We start from the raw sequence: 25,360 nt of genomic DNA, 5'->3' as shown, positions 1-25,360 counted from the left end.
TGGAGAATCGAAAGATTGGTTCTTACATTTTCTACCCTGATGGTATATAGTCTTATTGCCATACCCTAGGATGGGCCTTGGGAGGCAATTTATCCTACCAAGAAAGGATGTCTGAAGTTGAATTGCAGTGTCTTTGCAGATACCCTCCAGAATTCAGTTGACCTGAATCTGACTATATTATACAACAGATTTTTTTTCTATGATCATAGAAGGTAATGCATATTGTGAAATTGGTCCAGACACATTGTGTGTGTTGGAGCAGACCCAGAAATGTTTGCTGAGGAAGACTGTGGTCCTCAGCTCTCCTTGCCATAGCCATGAGGTGGCTGTCCATTCACGAACATTTTTTAGTTATGTTTCTCAATTCCATATGTGGACTTGATCATACTGTGGCATGTCTTTATTCTTACAGTCTAAAATGCTGCTTTACATTGCTCATTTTTTAAAAATGTTTACTTTATTGATTTTAGAGAGAGGAAGGGAGAGAACAAGAGAGAGACAGCAACATCAATCTGTTCCTATATGTGCCCTGACTAGGGATTGAACCAGCAACCTCTGTGCTTTAGAACAATGCTCTAACCAACTAAGTTATCCCGCCAGGGCTTACTGCTTATTTTAAACACGTTATCTGGTGCAAATAGTATTTATGGTAGATTATAAAAAACTGGATGATAAATTATTTCTTCTGATAGTTTTAAATTTATTGTTTGAATATCTCCAGAGAGCTATGGATATGACCTTGACCTCTATTGTTTTGATTCCTCAAAAATTTTTAATGAATTATACATCAGGGTTTTACCATAGTTTGTGTTGAAGAATATCTTTTTTTTTTTTTTTTTTTTTTTTTTTTTTGGCAGAGACAGAGAGAGTCAGAGAGAGGGACAGACAGATAGGAAGGGAGGGACGAGAAACTTCAATTCTTCGTTGGGGTTCCTTAATTGTTCATTGATTGCTTTCTCATATGTGCCTTGACTCTGGGGCTACAGCAGACCGATTGACCCTAGCTCAAGCCAGCTACCTTGGGCTCAAGCTGATGAGCCTTGCTCAAACCTGATGAGCCTGCGCTCAAGCTGGCAACCTCCGGGTCTCGAACCCCGGTCCTCGGTGTCCCAGTCCAATGCTCTATCCACTGCGCCACTGCCTGGTCAGGCGAAGAATATCTTAATAAACAACTGCAAATAACTCAGTGTTTTGGGGATGCTGTTGTGGACTTTGCTTCATGTATCAAATATAATGTTCTGTAGACTCACTCTTGAAATTTCTTCCAAATAGAATAAGAAATTTCCAGAACTCTTAAATGATTAAATGGTATTTTTCTCAGGGCTTTAAATCATAGATTTGTTTATATTTTTTCTTCTTTTTCTCCATTGGAGCTCAAATAGAAATTTACTTTCTTTTCTAACAAGAGCAAAATATATTAATATATTTTCCAGACTTTTTTATTCTCTTATCCATATTTTCTTATTATGATATCTGAAACTATGTATTTCATCTGAGGATGATTTTTGAAATTATAGACATAAGATAGTTTAAATAGTTGAAATGAGTAAATAATAACAGAGAAAAAATAAAAGTGGAAGCTCATGAGAAATGCTCAGGTAGCTGATTGAAAGGAATTTGGAAAAGGGAGGATGTGATGAAATTAATTCTCTAGTCTTGATATTATATATAAAATATAGGTGGATTTGAATAATACTTGGAACAGTATTTACTCTTTGTACTATGAAAATTGTAGCACATGAAACCTTTTGTGTTCTTTAATTTTCATCTTTATTGTCATGTGATTATCCTTAAGTGAATCTATTGTTTTAATATAAACATATGTATGCAAATCTTTATTCCATGAACCAGTAATCAATAATTTATATTTTACAGTGATACTTGGATGTAAATAAAATAGTTTAAATAATTATCTCAGCCATGGCTAAGAAGGCAATTACAAACTCAAATACCTCCAGGTTCCAGGGTCCAGTCAGGTAAAATAATGTAGTGAACTGGGGTTTGCACATCCCATTGGGAATAGTAATGACTTTATTTCAGCAAATTGGAGAAACATGAGCCTGATATTGCTGATTTCTCTGTATGAACTAGATTTTTTTTCCAGAATCTTTAAGTGAAATCTCTTGGACTTAAGATATTGACAACTAATTATAATGTACACATAAGCCACTCATATGTTTAACTCTTAATCAGAACTCTAGAATTTAAATATCTAGTTTTAAATATCCAACCAGGTTCTTCAATATACACTGAATTGGCTGAAGTGTGTGAAGATATGTCTTAGCATCCCGAATTCCTGAAAATGAGAATCTGTGTCTTTCATCCCACCTATACTAATTATATTCCTGCTTCAAAAACCTCTGGGGATATTTTGAAACCGTGGTAATAAAATAGGTTAAGCAATTGGAGTGGGTGCTCTACAATGGAGAAGACTACAATGTAGAACTCATTGTTCTGTGAGGTAGGAGGCAAATCCCAAAGAAAGGGCTTTTGCCTTGTCTTGAACCTCATGACTATTACAATTTCCTTGGGTTTAAGCAAGATATTTTTGAGGACCCACCCTGTACTGAAGTGAAGACATTTTAAGTCATCCACTTGTAAACAGGCCTTTCAGCCCTATAATTAATTATTTATTACTGAATGAAAGACAAGTTAACTACCTCTAGCCCTTAACCCAGCAGTGTTCATTCTAGTCCTCTCTCATTTCCTTTGCTTTTCTCATTCTCTGGATATTTCTGCTGTTACCTTGACTTAGCACTCTGCCACTGGGACCTCTGGGACCTCTGGAACCCCTCATGTCATTGTCAATAAGCTTTTCTGTATCCAAAATCTTTTGCCAAGTTGCTTTTTCCATCAAAATGTTATCTTAACTGAGTTTCATCCATTGCTTAACTAAAACCTGTCTCTTCTTTAAGGAAGAGGTTTTCCTTCCAGCTGTCAACAGTGGCACGTTACTGCTTACTCTTGTGAATCCCACATCCTAGCGAGCCAAGAGAAGGAGCAGGCATTCTCGTGGTTACATACCACCATCTCTACTTGCTAATAAAAATGCATATTCCAATAAAACTCATACGATCTAGTTTAACTACCTTATACTTTCCTCACTCCTATCATTTCTCTTTGACACTGTTCTAGGAGATTTTAAAAGATTCATAACTGGCCCACCCAAAATCTAGCCCTATCTTGTTGGACCAACCACCTTAATTCTCCTGGACATCAGCCCTTCATTCTCAGGTTCACATACTGCGCCTTGTCCTTAGAGAAAAATATTCCATTTCAGGAATTGTAAACTTTGTCATATTGATCTGTCTAGCTTGAATTACGACTGTTCTTTAATTTTAGATATTTAGCTTTCCATTATGTGTTTTTCTTCTAACTTGGTCAAATCTATCAGACTGCTGTTCTTCCTTGACCAGCATGAAGTTACTGTTGATCACTTGAGTCTCCCTTTCATACAATTTTCCTTTTTTAAAAATTTCTCCATTGATTTGAGAGAGAGAAAGGGAGAGGAACAGGAAGGAGGGAGAAGAAGAAAGAGAGAAGCATTAACTTGTTTTCCCACTTAATTGTCCCATTTAGTTGTGTACTGATTGGTAGCTTCTTGCATGTGCCCTGACTGGGAACTCCACATGCCAGGACAACGCTCAACCCACTGAGCCACCCAGCCAGGGCTCCCCTTCTATACTCTTATCCTATGTCTGTCCTTCTGTCTCAGTGCTCACCAAGGCACTAGCCTGGAAGCTTGGCACTGGTGTGCCACTCCCTCTTTTCTACCCCTGCAACATGGTTGAGTATTGCTGGAAACAAGCAAAGGAAATATAGACTGATGTTCCCACAAATAATTGGTTTCTCCTCTCAGCCAGCCTCAAGGGCTAAGCCCGTTATTTGTACTTGGCTACCATCTTTGCCCATGACCTTCAACAGCTCTAAACATTTATAGTTCCCCTTGAGGCCCTTTCTTTGGATAGTTGTTCTGGCTCCCCTTTGCAGCAGATGCCCTTGCTGTCCCCATCAAAATTGAAGCCATCAGGTTAGATTAAATCAGCTTCTTAACACTGTTTACATTGCATCTACTTATTTATCTTTAACTTCTTGCATCTTATCTTTGTTCTTTTTAAGGCTAATTCTATGTCCTTGGCGCCATTCCCTACAACATCCTGTGGATTTCTTTTTCTGAGGCATCTTCTTTTCCCTTGGTATTTTGATACTCCTTTGCTATAAATTTTTATAAATTTATATATTCATGTATAAATATGAATATACGCAAGACTTCTGTCCTAAAAAAAAAAAATCTTTATCCCTCAAATATATGTTGGCATTAACCAACTCCTTTGTTGCTCAAATTTTTTAAAAACTAATCTTCCCTCATATCCTCATCCATATTTACTCAGTCTCATTTGCTTCTCATCTTCTTGTGATCTGGCTTCTATCTCTAACTGGTCTACCAAAATTTTTCTCCCTTTTGACTAATTGCTAAAACCCCTGGGCATTGTCTGAGGGTTGACATAGTTTTTTTTTTTCTCTTTTAGGTGTTGATTACTCTTTTCTGAAAGTTCTCCATTATCTTGAATGCTATGACCATATCACATAGTTCAGTTTCTTTTCTGAGTACTCAGGTGTCTCATCCTCATCAGACATTTAAGAGAGTGAGGAATAGTACCCTGGGAACACTGATCTGATTGAGGTATACTGCTCTTTTCTAGGAGATACTGTCTTCATGGTTTTAATTGCTGCCTGTGTTATGATGGTTCTTGAATCTCTGCCTGCAGTGCTTTGTTCTCCTCCAAGCTTAAGCCACATATATCTAACAACTTCCTGAGTGCCTGTAGTTAAATGGTGCACAGGAAACTCAAGCTCAAAATATAATGGAACTTATGTAAAATTAACATAACTAATATATTACCTTAACCTGATAGAGATAATATAAAATATATAGAAACCAATTTTATTTAGATATACAGGTTAAAAATACTTAAAAAGATTTTAACAACCTTTTAAAATTTATAAAATGGAGAATACATTAAGAACAGGTAAGATTACTTCTAGACTGCAGGAAATGAACACTAGGACATTTGCAACCTAATTCAGTCCATTATCAACCTCAAGAAGGAAACATCATGGCTATAGCAATATGTGCAAAAAAAAAAAATAAAAGGCTATTGATAAAATTCAGCAGCCATTGCAAAACTTCCAGATAAAGAGAAATAAGAGGAATCCAGTTAAATATGAGTAAGAAAATTTACTGAAACTTAACAGCAAATATAAAAAACATTTAAATACAGACAGAGTGATTTCCATTAAAAGCCTAAAAAAGCCAGGGATATTCAGTATTGTTACTTCTATTCCATGTTGTCTTCAGGTTCTTCTAGCTACTGTAAGAGGATAAGAAAATAATCAGTATAAATATTAAAAAGAAAGTTATTTTCTTTGCAGATAATTGGGAAAACTCAAGAATTAATTAGAACATTTGGCAGAGTAGCTAGACAAAAGACAAGGTAAATAGAATTGTAGTTTTACTTATGCCAAAAAAAAAAAAAAAAAGAAAATGACTCAGTAGAAATGAAGAAGAAAATCACTAAAGGTAGTAAAAAACTTTTAAAAAACATAAGCAGCAGAGTTCAGCATTTCTATGAAGAAAACTTTTTTAAAGGAAAATTGCTAAAAAGATTGTTCTCTATTTTTTTGTTTATGTATATTGCATGAATATAGAACAATTTTGACTAGACTGAAGACAGACTGTTATAAATGTGAGAGGAATGATTTTAACATTGTGAAATTAAGTCACTCAGATGATGGCAAATACTTTCTGAGTATCTGCCACCCATAGCCATCACTGGAACTGTAACAGTAAAATATATAGGTAAAGACTTTTGTCCTTGTGTATCTTATACTTTAGGGCTATTTTTGAGGTACTTTCCATGAGCTTGAAACTGCGCTAAGTCCTTTCCAGACGTAAACTCATTTACCCTTTGGAAACTGTTACCACACCCATTTTAGAGACAAATATACTGAGGCACAGGATGATTAGGTTGTTTAGCTGAAGTCTCCAAAATGCAGGTGGCCAGAGAGTGTGCCTGCAAAATCCATTCTCACTGCCTGAGCTTTTGTTATAAAGTGAGCGTAGTCACAGTGCGCCAGAATGCTGCCAAGGAGAAACAAGGGAACTGTGTGCTTACACATCTGGGTTTCTTTTCTAAGCTACTGGTATACCATTGTATCAGTGGCATCAGATACATTAGATTTTAATTCTGTCCTGAAGCTCACCAAACAGCTCCTGTAAAGCATACCCATTATTTTTTCTGGTAATATATTTTTAATGAATAGAAAAATTTAGACAGTTCTTTGTTCTTCAAGCTGTTTCTTAAAACCATTGGAAAACAGCCAAAACATTTCATAGTGCTTTCTCTAAATACATTAATAATGTGTATGTAAGGGGGTGTATATATAGATATATAATTTAATCCTAGAAAGGACATTTTGTTCTCTTAAAAAAGAAGTCTCTATGGAAGTGTATGACCTTTGTAATCAATGCCTTTTTTAAAAACTAGGCTCTAGAGAGTGTTTGGGTTGGAAAAGGTCACCTATTTGCAGTGATATAGTCTGTCAAGAGTGTGTATAAAAGTAATATACTAGACCTTAACAATGCAATATATTTTGTTGGAATAAAAAGACTTATTTTTTTTCTTTTTATTTCAAATAAGTATAGAGTTATGAATGATTTCTTCTTGAATATATTCTTTTAGTGAATTAATTTCATTATTATAGTACTTAGGAATTTTGAGTCCGATCTGAGCCTGGGCCAGGTTGAGATGGGTTTTCACCAAAGAGAGCACAGCTTCCTTCCTACCCTTCCTCCCTTCTTCCCCAATGCGTTTAGCATTGAAGGGGTGGGGGGTCATTCTGAATTTATATTGTTCAAGTGAAATAAACAAAAATATCATTTCTCAAACTTGAGTGGTTTATATGTCCTTTAGAAGGGAAAATAATTATCTTAGAATCCCCCAATATTTGATTTAATTTGAGAAAATTATAGTATTATCACCTTAGGTTATTATTTAATATTTTCTGAGTTTAATGAAACTATAAGAGTTAAAAGAAAACACAGTCTCTGTTGCCTGGCAAGACTTCTGGGAGGACATAGGATTGGCATGAAGGGTGGAGTGAGAACACATTTCACATGGAAGTAGCTGCCTACACAGGCTCTGGTGTCCATTGGAAATTTAACGGGGAGGCAAATAGGCTGGCCTAATAAAGCACAGAGTTGCCATATGAAATACGGGGTCCCCACTTTACTTTGAATTTTGGATAAGTAATAGGTTGTTTTTAAGTGTAAGTATGCTCCATGCACTATTTGGGAACCCTAAATCTGGCAACCCTAATTTGAAGAGAGAACTGTGGTCCTGTAGAATTGGTCCAGAGAGCCATCCTGGGCCAAATGAATATTATTATATTATGTGGGTAAGATGGAGGCATTGTAAGTCATTGAACAGATTAATGAAATGAGGAAATGAGTCCTTTCGGGAAAAGTCCTGTTCCAGATGTGTGCAGACTGGTTTGTTATGAGGAGAGAATGTACTTTTGTTGTTTTTATACTAACTTGTCCACATCTCCAGGACCAGACTGCAGACCTTTGGAGGGTAGGGAAGTATCTTATTAGTTTTATTGTATCCAGCATCTAGCAGAAAACCTGACAGATAGTAAGAGCTCAATAAATACTGCCTAGAGGGCTGGAGGAGGGAGTGGGGTAGAATAAAATATTTCATAATGATGAAATGATTGTAATAAAGTGACAACCTATATAATAAAAATAACAATGAATAACTGTCAGATGGTTAGCAAAATGTGATTTTTAATAACTGAAGTTAATAGAAGAATTACAGTAAGAGATGGTGCTGGAAGCCAGAAAGGAGATTTAGGAGATGGATCTTGAGAAGAAGGAGGGATGCTTTGTCACAATATTCAGCCTGAATGTTGCCGCACTTTTGGAGCTGCCTGCCTAAGTTAGAGATATAATATTTGACCTGTTTTTTTCTTACTCTTAAGAGTAATGGAGTAATGATGGCAAAGAAATATTACCAGATCTGATGGGGAGAGATAGCAGCAGTAGCATGTTTTCTGCAGCTGTGAGTTATGGTTCTGATGTATTACCACCCATAACCATCTGGTATGTGATCAAAGACATCTGATTTGTCCTGAGTTTCAGCAGGTAGCTGGTGATGTTGTCTAACGTGGTCCTGATGTAGCTTTGCCCTTATTGGGCCATTGTCATAGGATATACCAGTCGTTCAGGAAAAGACATGGGGAAGGTGGTTTGATAATCCCTATTTTTGACTTTCATCTACAGGTGTTAAATCTTCTCACTTCAGAATGGGATTTTAAAAATAGTTGATACTAACCCAGTAGGTATAATTAAAATTCCTAAATAAAATCTAATTTGTTGACAAAGGAAGAGCACTACTATCCAAGAATGACCCTCCTCTGTAATTCAGTAATTTCAAAGCACATGAATATCACATGTGTCAGTCTCTGAGTAAGGGAATGAGCATGCTATCATGGGAGCCTAATCGAGTAAGAAAGAGACAAGCAGAGAGATATAGGCTGGTATAAATGCTGTAAGATCCATGTAGTATATGAGAACAACTGCTTACAAGTCCAAAGGAGGGTGTTATTCATTTTGCCTCTGGGAAATCAGAAGCACTTCATAGATCCAGTGACATTTGAGCTGAATGTAGAAAAGAAGTAGTAGTTGGCCAGGAAGAATAATGAAGTAGGAATGATAGGCAATCAGGCATGAAATCACTTGTTGAGTTCAGGAAGGAGAAAGGGGTATAGTGCAGTTATGAAAGAGAAGACAGAGAGGAGGACTGGAGCCAGACAGTTTGGCCCTTTCACACCTCTATGCATTTTTCTTGCATGCAGTAGGGAGCTAAAGAAGGTTATAGGCAGAAGGAACAAATTGGATCTGTGTTATAGAAGGGTAACTGGTTGCAGAGTGGAGCATGAAGCAGGGCAGGACAGGCTGGTAGAAAAGAAATACAGCTAGGTCATAGCCTGATTCAAGGAAGAAATAATGAACTCTAGAGGCAGGTCACTTAAAAGCAAAAAAAGGCACGTCCATATGGCATTTGAGGGAGAACTATCGGGGTTGGCTTTGGGGGTGGGGTCTCAAGAGAGAAAACCATTTTGAAATTGGACAGGAGGGGTTGGAGATGATAGGTACGTAGTCTGCAGAAGAAAATGATGCTGTGTGTAAGAAGAGCTAGACTTGTCCCATAAGTTCAGTGAGTGGAAGTTCTGGGGAGACAGATTTTAGCCTTAATCATAAACCCTTCCCAGAGGTAGGTGAAGAGAGAGAGAGCCTTAAGACATGCTGGTAATGAATTGCCTCTGTTCTGTTGAGGTAAAGGGGGAATCCGGGAGTTCTGCTCTCTTACTAACTCTCTGGGCATGTTACATCAGTCTGAATACCTCATCTTCCTCATCCATAAAATGGGAGGAGGGGAATAATGTGCCACCTGCTTCATTTACTTGCTGTGAAGATTAATGAGATAACCTGTGAGAAATGCTTAAAACTGTCAGATCCAGAGACAGGGCTAAATAAACATTAGCCCTCATATGCTAGGCCCTCTGTAATTGACCAGATTTCATACTGATATTGATTTGAGATGTTTCTTTAAAATGTAAGCACAGGGGGAAAAATCTTTTAACTGATTTATCTAACTTGCTGAGGTATAATTATCAGAGAGGATGTGGACTTTTAGTTGCCTTTTTCCATTAAAAATGCTTTATAGACAGTATCACCTTTAGTGTGTGGAAATTGATCTAATGCTTATGTTTTCTAAAAATAAAGCCTCAATTTCAGTAGAGTTTTGTTCTTTTGAGTGTGTTTCTCAGAGTTGAGCTCCAAAAGCAAACGCTGAGCTTTTTACAAAATTTATAACTTGGAAGTCAGTGTTAGATTAGAGTACTATGGATTGCCTTGTCATCTTTAGCTAGGGTAAGAAAATACCTTTTCCTCTTGTATGTTTTTGTTGTTGTTGTTGTTAATTCTATTGTCTCAATGAAAAAATTGAGATTTATAATTAAAAGTGGTAGGAATAAGAAGGGAAGTTACTAATTCTCTCCACTCTTCCTCCCCCCAAAACCACATAGTTGGTGAAGTGCTTTGAACCTGTCAGAAATAGAATGTAGGAAAAAACAAGTAATACCAGCCTGCCAGTCTGGGCTGTCGGAAATATCTATTATGCCATCTGTCACAGGAGATTTTAGATTGGAGAGCAGCAAATCCGTGACCGGGGACTCAGAGTTCAAAAGCAGGTCTCTCCTCTCTTCCACACACCGTGGAGTGTCTAAATCACTACCTGTTTTCAGGCATTTTCATTGATCATACATCGTGAATCTGCAACTTCACAAGAAAAAAAAAGAAAGAAAGCGTTAAAAGGCCACTGTTTGCAAACTGTTTCAAGGTTTCTTTAATTTAAGTCAGAGTCTTTGAGATAGGTAATACAACATGTCTAACCCTACCCTCTAAGTCAGTCTGGGGTTTGGTGCTCTTAACGTTTTTCTAACAGCGAAAATCAGCAGCGTGAGGTGTAAATCGGGGAAGGCTGGTTTTCCAAAGGGAACAGGTAAGCTGCAGGTCCGCCACGGGGACATGTTCGTTACAGGGGGAAGCCGAGAAGTAGCAATTAGGCAGTGGAGTAATGCTTCTCAGGGGCAAGGGCACCAGTTCGTAATACATTTCTTTCTTAATGTGACTTGATGTAGATAGAGTGAGAGCCTATCAGGTGTGAAAAGCCCTGCTGCTCCTGGCGTGGAGTGGCCTCCAGACGGTGATTTGGCGACGTCAATCTAGTCATGCTTGATTTCGACACTTAACGTGGTAAAGCAGGATTTCTCTACCCCCGATCAACTTCTCAATTAGCAAGCTGCCTTGTGTAACAGCCTTGTTTTGCAATCCCTCAGGGCTGCTTCAGGGGTCATTAGGGTGAGAAAACTTGAACGCTAGCTTGGCTGGAGCAGAGGGAAGGAGTCAGGGAGCTTTCCTAAACACACATAACCCCTTTTCAAGTTGTTTGCTTTCATGGGATTGATTCTTGGCATATTAAGAAGCTTAAGGCTCCAGTATCTTCTTTAAACTGCCCCCCTTATCGCCTTTGCAGCTGACAGGTTTTTCTGACAGGTTGAGAGTAAAAAGAGATAACTAGTAGGTTAGTACTTTATTTATACATGTACTTTATTTATACATGTGGACACACAAGCGCATGGAGAGACATGCTCGCTTGTGTTCAAATATCTTTTAAGGTGTCTTTTCAGGGCCTTGGTTACCAGGAAATAGCAGCTGTCAAATGATTCCAGTACTTCATTTCTCTATATTTGAAATGTCTGACTTTCAAATCTTTATTTCTACTATGTCTGACTTTGTTCACTAATCTTAAATTGTCCGTGCCTTAGTCAATATTTTCCCCCTAATCCCAATTAATATTTGCATGAGCAGTATATGTTAAAATGAGGTTTATGTCATGGGCATTTATGAACAGAAATTGAAATATATTTAATTAATATGGGTTTTCCCCTACCTATGATTTGATTAAATGACTTATTCTAAATTTTAATAAAGAAATAAAATGTCAAAGGATTTAAAAGCATAAATTCTTCATAAAATGTATCTGGATAGGAAAATGACACATAGAAAAGTATTTTGAGAATTGTACTAATTACTTAGAAACTATTTCTACTTTCAATAATTATAGGTTCAGTTTTGTATTTTCCTGTTTTGATAACTTATTTCCATATCCACTTGATATTATCTTACTGCTAAAAAATTAGATGAATGAATTTGTATAAACTATTTCAGCAGATTCTGCCCTAATTTCACATTTTAGAGCAAACTAGTTTAACATATTCTATGAACAGGTTTTCCCAAAGTTTTTGGCTAGACTTCTTTAAAATATATATATTTCATTGACACTGAGCAGAGTTTTATATGATTAATAATATATGCATGGTTCTCGAGATAACTGAATTCAATGTATTTTATAGATTGGAAGTTGGCTATATATTAATGTCACATACCCCAATACATTCTCTATTTATTAAGGGTTTGACATCCAGTTTTAGAAGTGTTAAAGGATAGTTAAAATTCTGGACACTGTAGCACAGAAATTTCTAGGAAGTACTTCAAATAAGTCCTAAAGGTGACACAACAAAAGAGATACTTCAGTAGCTCTATCCTTTTATAAAGAAAATCCATACACATGCCAAAAACGAGGTCTTTAGTTAACTTCAGTGCTGCGGAAATAGCATTTTACAAAAGAAAGTGCTTTAAACACTGTTCAGAAACATCGGGTATGTTTATGAATGATATTGTCTGTGTATACACAAAAATAAAATGTATAGGTTTAATTGTAATTCTTTTTGTATATTTTTACTACACAAAAATTTTACTTTAATGTTTCTTCTCCTTAATACTGTGTTGAGTTTTATACTATTTTATTACGGAAAGCAGCATGCTTGCACAAATTAACGCTAAAGAATTATACCTCTTCCTTCCACAAAACTACTTTGTCTTTTTGAGTCTTCCTTTGTTGTGTCTTATTCCAAAAAGGAACTCATATAATTTCAGAAATACTTGTGTTCATGACTTTATTTTGATAATTATTTAAAATCCTACTTTAAAGCAATATAAAAATCCTTAAAGGATTTTCAAATTAAAAATTCAGTATGAATATATTTATGTACATATATATAAATACTAAACGATGTTGAATAAAAGGTATATACCTTTTTTTTTAAAACTGGATTTTAAGAGAATATTGCAAATTCAGTTTGACAACTAAAAGTCAAATTATTCATATTAGCTTTTACCTGAATCATCCAGTTGTATTTCAACTAGAGGGAGAAATCACAGAGTTTTAGATTTCTACAAAAGCCTTAAAGGATATTTAGTTCAATCTAACCTATTTGGGTCAAAAAAGGATTGAAGAACAGAAAGTTTGAAACCTCTGAATGCTAATTGATCTTTGGCTATGACTAGAATTGCCATATAATTTTCTATCCAACTCGGGACCTGTGATAAAGAAAACATTGCTAGTAAGTAGACTGGGCCACAGGAATATATACGGAATTGTCCTGGAAAAACTGACATATGAATATAACCCACATATGAATATAACCCACATATGATTTTTTAAATGGTAGTTTTCAGAATACTTTCTTATAAGAACTTAGTATCAACTGTCCATTAAAATCCTAAAGAAGTAAAAGATGTCAGCTGTTACATTTGCTTTACAGAGAATACTTTTTAGAAAGTGAACAAATCTTTGATTATTCTATTAATAAAATTTGGAACTAGGGAGCGCTGGATGCCTCCACAACAAAATATTCTTGGTTAAAAACAAGGATGACTATCTATGATAACATGTTAAGCACCTTTATTCTTTGGAAAATTTAACATTAAATAAAACATACAATATCCCAAATCCTTCTAGTTACCTAAAAATAACAATATTGTAATTAGGTTGTTTTTTCAAAGAAGTAAGAGAAAAGATTTAAATAAAATCCGAAACTAAATCATAGGTAATAGGTCTTTATATAACTTGTCACTGTTTTACAGAGTTATTTTCCTTTGAAGTAACAAATACTAATTAATCCCAGAAGAAATATTTGTCTGAAATTTTACTGGCTAGATTCAAGGAAAAGTAAATGTCTTCCCTATTCTAGGTAAATGATTTGTTTACTTTGTATAAATAATCGAGCAATTACTGTCACTAACTCATCATTTCTGGATATGAAAGGTACACTTTATATCAGGAAAAAATAAGCTTTCATTGCAGTTCTAATCACACTATCATCATCGAATCAGTGTTTGCCAATGGAGTCTTGGTTAGTGCCTGATGAATGAGAAAGTCTCATTTGGAAATATGGAGAAATTGACATGTAAAAATATTAAGTGGCTTAATTGAAAAAGATCAAAGAAAAGGCCTTTTCCATGATTAATTCACAAATAACTGTTAACAAAATGACCTTTATCACCTTCCTATAAATGCTTTCTTTTTTCTTCCCTTTTTCTTTTCTGTTAAAACATCTCAGTACTTTAAGTTCACTAGTTATGAGATGGGTAAAATAATATTTTCAAATAAGATACAGGCCCTGGCCATTTGGCTCTGCAATAGAGCATCACCCAGTATGGCTGTCCCGGGTTTGATTCTTGGTCAGGCACACAGGAGAAATGACCATCTGCTTCTCTACCTCTCCCCCTCTCCCTTCTCTCTCTCTCTTTCCTCCCTTCTTGTAGCCATGGCTTGAATAGTTCTAGCAATTTGGACTCAGCACTGAGTATGGCTTCATGGCCTTGCCTCAGGTGCTGAAATAGCTCAGTTGCTGAGCAACAGAGCAGCGGCCTGAAATGGACAGAGCATCGCCCTGTAGAGGGTTTGCCCAGTGGATCCCAGATGGGATGCATATGGAATCTGTCTCTCTGTCTCTCTACCTCCCCATTTCTCATTTAATAAAAAAAAAAAAAATAAGATACATACTTCTCCACTTACTTTCTTGTTCACTTTTATATATAGGATATGCAAAGAAATGTGTGAAAAAGAAACATAAAAGAGAGGGTAATTATGGGCCTCTAAGAATCTCTAAAGATATCAAGAGAGTTTGATGTGACTTTTAGGAAAATATTAAAGTTTCCACCTTGAAAGATGTATACAATTTTAAGTAGGTAAAGCTATAGTATTTAAAATTCATGATAGAACAGATTCTTAAAAAAAAAATTAAGCTTTTAATATAAAATTGTATGTAGCACATTCCAATTAAGATTTATTATACTATAGCTAAAACCAGTGCCTAATTAATTTTGATCTACAAACAACTTCTTCAATTATATGAAGGAAGAGATATATAGTAATTAAATTGCCACAATATCTGTAAAAATAGTCAGATTTTTATGCTCACATAATTATGACTGATTTTCCCTCCCCTTCGTTAAAATCTTAAATTTAGAGTAGGGATGCTATAATGATTAGATGAAATATCCACTTACATTATTTAAAAAAATCTATTTCTAGTTTTAGCTCATATATGCTGTCCTTTGGTTTACTGGTTTTTTTCCTACCTCTAATTACTCTAGACCTTTCCATAACTCCAAAAACTTGAAAAAACGAGTTTTTTTAAAAAATATTCCAACAGTTGTTTTATTCGAGCTACAAAAGTTTCTTTTCAGTACCAAGATTTTATGATTCAGTGAAATGTTGCTACAATTCCCATATTTGTTCAGAAGTATTATTCTCATCAAATGTCGAAGGGAAAACATTCAATTTTACTTTTTCCCAAATTGCTTCTCCCACCAGGTTGCAGTGCTAATCATAAATAGCAGTAACACCTGTTCATGAGGCTTTGGAAAATGGGTCTGAGAAGAAATTAATAGTTATTTGTTGAAAGTGAAAGTATAATACTAAACACTGTCACCCCAATAAATTCAATTAAAAAAACAAAACAGAAAGAAAAAGAAAACATTGTTTGCAACTTTCAGCTGAGTCAGGCGTGGAGAGAGAGAGAGTGTGGTTCTAACAAAATCACCCTCTGCCAGGTAATTAACCCAGAGAATTTAGTCCAGTACAACCCCTTCTTGCCCCACTTTTAAAGGGTATCTGGAGAAGTGTACTAGTGAGGACAGGACCAGATTTGGATAAGGAAGGCTTTTCTTCTTCTGCTTCCTCCAACATTAAGTAAGGTTCTAAGCTTCTGTATGTGGGCATGAGGGGTTTCCTGCTCTTCATGAAAGAGCTAGTACAGGGTACAGGCAGCCCAAATGTCAGCTCTTTTTTCTTTATATATTATTGCTGCCGCCTTCATAGAGCAGAAAATGGCAAGTTTACAAAGGAGTTAACACTGAGTCAGCCTAAAACTAGAAAAGTAGGAGGGACATTGTCCTCCTCTCTTTCAGAGATGCACTGTAGTGATTCATATCGTTAGGTACATACTTTTAAGTTAGAAAAATTATCCCTGGCCTTTAATCTTTTTTCTATCTATAGACACAGAACACTGGGAAGAGCAATTTCTAGCATGAGTTTCAATTTAAAAATTCTAGATCTCCATTTGTTTAACTGTTAGAAGCTGTGTGTATCAAGGACTGCAAGGAAACCTGAGACTTTAGGTCAGCCCTGTTCAATAGAAATATAAGATGATTCTCATATTAATTTAAATTTTTCTAGCAGCCCCTGCCTACATTAAAAGGAATGTTTTTTAAAGGTGAAATGAATTTTGAAAACATATTTTCTTTAATCAGATGAATTCAAAAGAATATCATTTTAATATGTAATTAATATTCTAAAATTAATCTAAAAATATTTTACTTTTCTAAGCTAAGCTTTGAACCTTGTTGCGTATGTCACACTTAGAACACATGTTGATAAGGGCTAGCCATATGTCAAGTGATCAATAGCCACATGTGGTTAGTGGTTATCCAGTTGGTCAGCACAGGTACAGACTGTGAGTGAAAGAAAGGGTAGTTAGCCTGGCTTACAAGTTGATTGGAGGTGGAGAAGGAACAAGCTCTGTGGGGAAACATAAAAGTCTGCACTCCCCATGTGGAGGGGGTTGCTGCTTTGTTTTCCTGGGCTATCTCAAGTCTAAAACAACCGATTTAGAATTCTAGTCCCCATGTTTAAGTAGACTCTGAATGTTAAGGGCAGGAACTCCTAACCAAACATTCATGGAACTTGACCTAGTTCCTCTGGAATGATAGGCTTCTGTAAGTCAAGAATAGTTTTAGTGGGGAATGAAGTCTTAGGATTTTCCCTTAGTCTTCACCTGAAGTGCAAGACCCAGAAAGACAGATGGTAATGACTTCTACCACAATCTTTCTTCACTTTTAGCATTCCTCTTTATTTTTCTATTGTTCCCAATTTAGAACTAAGTATAGCTCCCAAGAATTCCCAAAACTAACAAGTTGAGTCACCCCACTTCCTGTTCATGGTTGACTTTTTACCTATAAATTTATTATCCCTACAATGTTGTTGTTTAAATATGTTGTATCATGAGCAGATACTCAGCAAGTTCCACTGATAGTCGACAGATAGATGCTTAAGAATTAGCCCTCTAGGCCCTGGCTGGTTGACTCAGTGGCAGAGCATTGGCCTGGTGTGTAGGATGTCCCAGGTTTGATTCCCTGTCAAGACACACAGGAGAAGCAGCCATCTGCTTCTCCACCCCTTCCTGGCTCATCTCTCTCTCTCTCTCTCTCTTTCTCTATTCGCATCCATCCTGCAGCAATAGCTCGATTGGTTTAAGCAAGCTGGCCTCAGGCACTGAGGATGTCTTCATGGTCTCCACCTCAGGTGCTAAAAAAAATGGCTTCGTTGTTAAGCAATAGAGCAATGGCCCCAGATGGACAGAACATTGCCCCATAGTGGGCTTGCTGGGTGGATCCTGGATGAGGCGCATGCCAGAGTCTGTTTCTCTGCCTCCCCTGCTCTCTCTAATATTTAAAAACAAGAGCACTCTAGGTTGAGTGTGACCACCCATTCTCATGATGCCTGGGACTATTCTGTCTGATTCAAGTAAGAGTAGAGTTTTGCCTGAGTATAAGAGAGGCACACATTCTGAGGATACTCTTAAAAGAATACACCAAACATGAAACATCAGTCATCCAGACCACAGTCACACATCGAAGCCATCTAGGCTTCTATTAGATATGTTATATTACATATATAATCTTCTATTTTATATAGAGTTAGAATATACATATATGTGTATATACACATACATACTATACATGTACATATTGAACTTTACTTTTGGCAAATGATTTTCATGTTTCTGTTTGGTATGACTTATAAGTTAATACAAAATATGCCATGGTTGAATTTAATAAGCTAAATTAGAGTTAATTTTAGAGAATAAAAGTACTTAATTATGAAAGAAATAGTCTCTTAAGTTTTTCCAAACAAATAGACCTAGTTTCTTTAAAACATAGTCAACATTTTTAGCTTGTTGAAGCTTAACTTTAGAAAAATTTCAGAGTCGTCATTATGCATAATTGTATACTAAAAATATGTACTAAGCCTAACTGTACAGCAATTAGAAGCATAGCTGGAACTAATGTTAAACATTTTTCTATATTTTTTGTACATTTTCAAATGTTCGGTGTGTCCTTTTCTCTTACTTCAACTCCCACAATGTCTTCATCCCTGTGACAGGGAAACACAGGCTTAGGCCCTACAGAGAGAACAGTAGGTCTGTCTTTCCTCAGCCTTGTCACGGGTGAGCTTTTTACATTTGAAAAAAAGAATTGAATGTTTAAAGTATTTTCATTTTGTATCATTACATCCCTTCATTTAAACAGTGAAATAGAAATATGAGAAGTATATTTATATTAGACAAAAAAGCTATTGCCCTTCTCAATCTGTGAAAATGTTCCATTCCTCCCACAGAACGTAGTCAATAAAACTTCACCATTCAGCAGTCAAAAGTCAAAGATTTTTTTGATTGATTACAGTTTCATCTCCTTAGAAAACAAAACTTTCTTCTCTCTGTTCTCTCTAGTTATTCTGTAGAGAGGTTTTTATTTTTGTTTTCCATTTTGTATTTGTTTTTTTTAGAGGATGATGACTAAACTAAGTCTTATCCTCAATATTTTTTTTTTAAATTATTGTTAACTTCATGTGTTTTTAAGTTTGAAAATTGATTAAATACTGGAAGAGAATGTTTGATCTTGGTTCAGAATTAAAGTTTACTGCAATGATATTTTTTAATGCATTTTCCCCCAAATAATAAATTAATCTGAGTCAAATATTATGCTTTTCATTGGGTTGGGGGAATTTGATTTAGTGACTTGAGCCACTGACTTGGTAAAAAATCTATAGAAACAGCTGGTGCTATGAAAAAAAAAAAAAAAGACACTAATACAATGAGCACTCATTCTTCCTCACTCCTCTTATGCCTGTAGTAAACCTTATTTATTATTACTATGTTAAATGATTATATGTCTTGAGTTTTTCTCTATGCCTACCTCCAGGAACTTTGGTAATGGATATATACTAACCCATACAGAGTTCACCTGATTTATGACTATGTTGCAAAAGCTGTTGAACATTTAGTAAAAATGCAAAATTTGAAGGGAAGCTTAAAAAGATATAAATGTGTATTGTCTTAGTTTTTGCTATATTACCCATACACAAAAATTATTAACTATTTCTCTATTCATACTCACTACAGTATAAGTAGTATTAAACAGCACACTGATAGGCTCAGTGCTTTCTCATAGGAAAGTTGTCTGGTTGGTATGTTTGCTTCTGTGTTTAGATTGTCAGTACCAGGTAGTAGCAGCAGAAATGAAATAGAAAAGGGGCAGAACCCTCCTTTGGGATGCCTGTAGAAAATTACCATATTTTTTGTTCCATAAGACACACCTGACCATAAGACAGACCTAGGGTATTAAGGAGGAAAATAAGAAAAAAAAAATTCTAAACCAAATGGTATGTTAAAATATTTTATAAAATACCATATTTTTTGCTTCATAAAATGCACAGGCATTTTCCCCTCCACTTTTTTTTGGGAGGGAAGTGCATCTTATGGACCGAAAAATACAGTATATGCATTTATATTGTATAGATGACAGTTGTCACCCTTTATATCGTAAGTCCATTTTTGGTAGTGTGTCAGAAACAAGATAAAGGTCGTATTGCTTAAAGCCTGTTATGGACATAAGTGGTAAAGAACAGTGTAGCCTATAAATTGGCAAATTAACCCCTGCCATGCTTTAGTAATCTGCATGACATCATAAAATGAGCAAACTGAATCAATAATCTTATTTTTTTTCTTGTTATAAATTTGTGAGCTGGTTCTCTGTAATTATTTAGATCAACATTTCAAAATAATTCCATTTTAAAATAAATATTTATCTGTCTCAGTGTACAATTTAACTAAATGTACTTAGGCCCAATTTTTATGTGAGGATTAGAGTGTATATACCTTATAAACAAGAGATCACAGAGATCTCTAGCTTAAACAAAAAAGTAGCTCAGTACTGATACCCTTGTAAATGAGTCTGGGAGTGAAGAGTGGGGAGGAAAGGGTTACAAGAATTTCCAGGATTATGGATAGTCTAAATGAATTAGATAATTAAAAGACTCCTCTTGAATATTTCCTAGACATATCTGCAAAAATCTTACAAATGAGAACTATACGTGCCTTAAGCTTAATTGATATAAATGAAAATTCTTTTTGCCTGAGTCCAGATGTCATGTTTGAAAACCATAGGATCACACTATATATTTTGAAAAGCCCATTTTGTAAAAATAGGATTTGTTTCCTTTCTCAGAAAATTTTGGGCTTGTCCCACTGAGAAAAAGGAAAAAGGAGACCATGAGTATGGCTATAGAATGATCTCTTGATCCTTGAACCAAAGTGAGGAAAAAGTCTAACAAATGCATCATTTTGCAGTAAATTAGATCAGATTTCCGCATCTCCGCACTCAGTCTGTGAGTTGACAGTTCAGTAAAATGTTCCCTTGTAAGGTTTGCCCTCTTAGGAAAAGGGGCAATAATTCATCATTAGGATTTCAGAGTCCAGGTGTAGATGGAAACTGATGGAGCCTCCAGCGAGGCAGGGAGGGTGCATGGAAGAAGAAAATTTTATCTGAAGCCAATTCCCTGGGTACAGCAGAGAATAATTAAGATAATATTGCTTCAAGAGTCCTTTAATGATTAAAAATCACATATGCAGAATCTATAAATTGGAGGGCAACAAATTGAAAGGCTGTAATGTCGGAGAACTGTGTTGTGCACATTGCAGTGGAAAGTACACTCGTAGCAGCACCGGTACGGGCAGCCACCAGAGACTGGGACCATTCCAAGGACTTTGTTTAGATGCAACAAATCATTTGTCTGTTATTAACCCAGAGCTTGTAATTATGCAGATTGCCATAGATTTTCCTGGGCCTGGAAGTGAGATTGAGGGTTGTTCACAGTATAGCAGGCAGCTCAGGGCTGGCCATGCATTACTGAACTTGCCACATTTATCATGTTGACTGATGGCAGCAGAAGCAGGTCTCAGGTCCCAGTGGTTAATGTAGTGGGTAATTAACTGTCATTTGCCTAGTAATAGGCTGATGATCAATGGTTTGTGTGGAAACAAATTCTAATCAGGTAGCTGATAAATGCTCAGCTAGCGAGAGCAATTGAAATTGGGGGAAACTATGTCCAGAATTTCAAAATGGCATTGTGTGTGTATGTTTATTAGGCGTAAGCAAACTGAATAGTTCTTAAAAACTGCTTTCTCTCATACTAATCGCATTTTATATCCACAAATACATCTATATTCATGGGATAAAGAACTTTTGAGATTTCCTTATTTCTCAAAAAAATAATAATGATGAAAGAACAGAAGAAACAAATGGCACACGTAAGTGATGCGACTCCTGGCTAGATCACGTGAAGTACACTGAAAAGTAAATGTGAAATGTGAGAATGAACGGAAAATCTGCTGACAAAAAACAAAACAGAACAGGATGAAAGCTTTAGTTTGTGATGGTTTCATTTTTAATGATACCAGTGGGAGATGCAAGATATTATATTTTCAATGAGATTCTTTTAAAAAAATTATTTCCCAAACTAGGGATTGTAAACTTGGAATGCAAAGGTTATTAGATTTCTATTCCTTGAAAGAAGCATATTAAAACATTCTAAAGATTTTTTTTTTTTTTCCTGGAAAATAAGTGTGGAACAATTTTTAATTTTGTCTTGAATGTGAACCTGGCTTACTTTTTATCAAGCATACAGATTATGCTAGCAAAATGTTTGAAAAGTATTTGTAGTTTCTACCCTCAAGGCGCTTAAATTCTTCAAGGGACAACCTAGTGAAAACATAAGCTGAAACATTTATTACAAGTCTTGCCAGACACTTGGAAGCCATTCTCACAACTCTTTCTAACAATCGTCATTAGTCTGGTAAGAGGAATAGTTATAAACTGGAAAATGACTATGCATGCTTTAAGCAACGGCCTATCTTTGGAGTATACAGCAAGTAATGTGAGAAACTTCAGCACATTTGTGTGTAATCATTAAATTCAATAAAATTAAAGTCTAAGATTCTTTAAAGTACGTTTTTATAACTAAAATGAGTTTTCTCCATAGCACCTTTGAATTCATTAGTTTAGAACTGCTTTTAATTTGGTCTTTCCCATGAGAGCCATTATATTTTTTTCCTGTCAGCCTGATGCTGGGGAAAAAAGAAAATTGGCAGATGTGGTGTTTTTCATTTAGTTTGCTTCCTAGTTAAAAAGTGCATTAACTACTATGCACAGAATATTATTTGTAATAACTCTTCACCACCATTAACAGTTTTTTGTTTTGTTTTGTTTTGTTTGTTTGTTTTACAGAGAGAGAGTCAAAGAGAGGAATAGATGGGAACAGACAGACAGGAACGGAGAGAGATGAGAAGCATCAATCATTAGTTTTTCATTGCGACACCTAGTTGTTCATTGATTGCTTTCTCATATGTGCCTTGACCATGGGGCTGCAGCAGACCAAGTAACCCCTTGCTCAAGCCAGCAACCTTGGGTACAAGCTGGTGAGCTTTGCTCAAACCAGATGAGCCTGTGCTCAAGGTGGTGACCCAGGTCCTCCACATCCCAGTCCAACTTTCTATCCACTGCGCCACTGCCTTGTCAGGCACCATTAACAGTTTTTAAGGAGACTTGGTTTAAATATTGCTGGTGAAAATGGATACTATATTTTATTTCCTAGCATTATGAAATTATGGAGACATTTTATGTTGGACTATTTTTTAGGTCATTACAATAACTATTTACAGGAATCTACAGCAAATAGAATTTTTAAAAAATACCTTTTTTTTCCAGACTATTCCAGTCGTTCTTACAGTATATTATGTTTCCAATTCTGATCTAGTTCTATGTAGTTTACAGCCTCATTTACTTTAATGCGCTACTTGAATAACGTAATCATAGCTATAACTATGGTATAGGGCCATAAGGTGCATGTGCCTGTAATGGCTTTTGACTATTTAAATGCCTTGTTCATAAATGGTCTTTTAATAATAATGGCAAGCCAGTTAGTAACTAGGTGACAAAAATAGTCAGCCATTCAAATGGTTCTTTTTTCCCCCAACTAAAGCGTTTAATATGTGGCATTAAGATCAAAGTTACACTGCTTTTATATTTACTCCCTATTCTCACAAGTAGGTTTTGGCTATGCATTCACCCCCGTTGACTTCTGATTATATAAGCTTCCCCATGTATTTGTCTTTTCCTTTTCTTACAAGATGTGATTTTCACCAAGAAAGGTCAACTGAGTATGTATCACCAAAGAATATTTATGTCTACACCTAGGATAAGACTCAGTGGAGTATGTCGTAAGGCATTGTGTATTAATAGCTTTACAAAGTGTATTGGTGTCTTATCTAGTCACCATCTCAGATCTTCCTGTAAGAGTTTGAAAGTAATGTTTATTGTTGTAGGCTCTTCGGTGTGACAGGAAACTGTGCTGCCTGTAGTAAGCTCATCCCTGCCTTTGAGATGGTGATGCGGGCCAAGGACAATGTTTACCACCTGGACTGCTTTGCCTGTCAGCTTTGTAATCAGAGGTACTGAGATTTTATTTTGTCTCCTAAAAACCGGTAAAACTCTTTTCTGGCTATTTATGCTACAAGTGGGAATTATATCAGTACAGTTTACTTAAAGAAATTAATCTTAGCATTCTTTATTTTCTGCAAACATTCATTCAGTGCCAAAAACAAACCAAGAAGGAAAAGATGTTAAAACTACATGCCTGCCTAAAAGAAGTGCATCATTTAATCTCATGTGATAAGAAACAAAGATGCTTCTATAAACTTTTAGTCATATTATCTTTTCTTTTCTTTGTTGTTTTAAAAGGTCTTTTAAAAAGTTGGTTAAAATATTATTACTGTTTTGTTCTACTTCTATAAGCAAATACATTTGTACTGAGGTAAATATACAGCAATTTGTCGTGGGTTGTGTGAATTCATATATTGGTCAAAGTTATAGTTGCCCTATATTATCTTGAATTTTAACCTTGTTTTACACGTACTTTTTAAGTTGCTGTACGTCTCTTTGGGAACAAGGCTGGCGAGAGCTAATAATTCAACAATTACCAACATTGGAGAGGCAGTATTGGAGAACAGAGTGTTACACAGTGAATCCAAAAACCTAAATTCTGGTCTGGACTTTGCCCCTAACAAGATGTATATCACCATAAGCCAACAATAGTAGCTCTCTGGCCCTCAGTTTTCTCATTAATAACATAGGGAGCTGCACCAGTCAATCACAGAGAAGTCTTCTATCTCCAAGTCTTATGAAGTCATCCCACTTTTCTTTAGTGAACATTATAACTTTTATTTCCTGTGGGAACTATGAACTACTGATACCTGTTTTATGTGACAAATGTAAAGGATATTAGAATATTAAAATGGACATATCATTAAAAATACATTTCAAGAATTAGTACATTGGATTTCTTTTATGAAAATAAATTCCATGCAAGTGTAAAAACACCTGAACACAGTATATAATCAGAAAATATTAGTTGTGTCAAGTTCTCAGTTATTGTAATTTGCTTTGTTTTACTACTCAGTACAGCATCTTTTTATGAGGCCCAATAGAGTAGTAGAAAGAATACAATGTTTACAGTGAGAACTGGATTTGAATTCCAGCCCCACCATATATTAGCTTGTGACTGTGACAAAACTACTTAATCTTACCGATTTTTGTGTTCACCCTCTTAAAAAAAGACACTGATGCTTGTATTACAGATTTTGAAAATAAAATGAAATAATTTATATAAGTCCCAGAAATAGGTTCTTAGAAATTAAAATTAGAAAAATAGGTTCTCAAATATTTGCTCTTTTAACAACATTAATAACTTCCTTTTACCAAATAATACTTCATTAACTTGGTTTTCACATGAGGTATATATAGCTCAATAAGCACCTGATAAATAGATATTTAGAATGTGAATCAACCTTGCCATATATAATTTATCCAGGAAAAAATTCAAGAAGTCATCTCACAACATCTTGAATGTTTCCAACAAATGCCTGGAATCAACACAATTTAATTCAGTCTATGGCGACATTTAACCAAAAATAAACTGGCAAATGCACATGTTGTCGATAGGATGTAAGGATATAGATCGGGGTAGTCAACCTTTTTATACCCACCACCCACTTTTGTATCTCTGTTAGTAGTAAAATTTTCTAACCACCCACCAGTTCCACAGTAATGGTGATTTATAAAGTAGGGAAGTAACTTTATAAAATTTATAAAGCAGAGTTACAGCAAGTTAAAGCATATAATAATAATTACTTACCAAGTACTTTATGT

At 35.5% G+C, this 25,360-nt stretch overlaps 1 protein-coding gene across 5 annotated transcripts in view; it reads left to right on the top strand.

Annotated features, from left to right (window-relative positions):
• Positions 1-25,360, top strand: part of LMO3 (LIM domain only 3) — a 59,125-nt gene that overhangs the window by 21,437 nt on the left and 12,328 nt on the right. For all 5 annotated transcript variants that reach the window (XM_066264556.1, XM_066264555.1, XM_066264557.1 and 2 more), the window contains one exon: positions 23,479-23,604. In XM_066264556.1, the coding sequence (XP_066120653.1) occupies positions 23,479-23,604 (126 nt within the window). The remainder of the gene's footprint in view (positions 1-23,478; positions 23,605-25,360) is intronic.

The sequence above is a fragment of the Saccopteryx bilineata genome, chromosome 1, assembly GCF_036850765.1.
Source record: "Saccopteryx bilineata isolate mSacBil1 chromosome 1, mSacBil1_pri_phased_curated, whole genome shotgun sequence".
NCBI lineage: Eukaryota > Metazoa > Chordata > Mammalia > Chiroptera > Emballonuridae > Saccopteryx > Saccopteryx bilineata.
The sequence above is the reverse complement of the archived record's forward strand: the minus strand, read 5'-3'. Positions and strand labels throughout refer to the sequence as shown.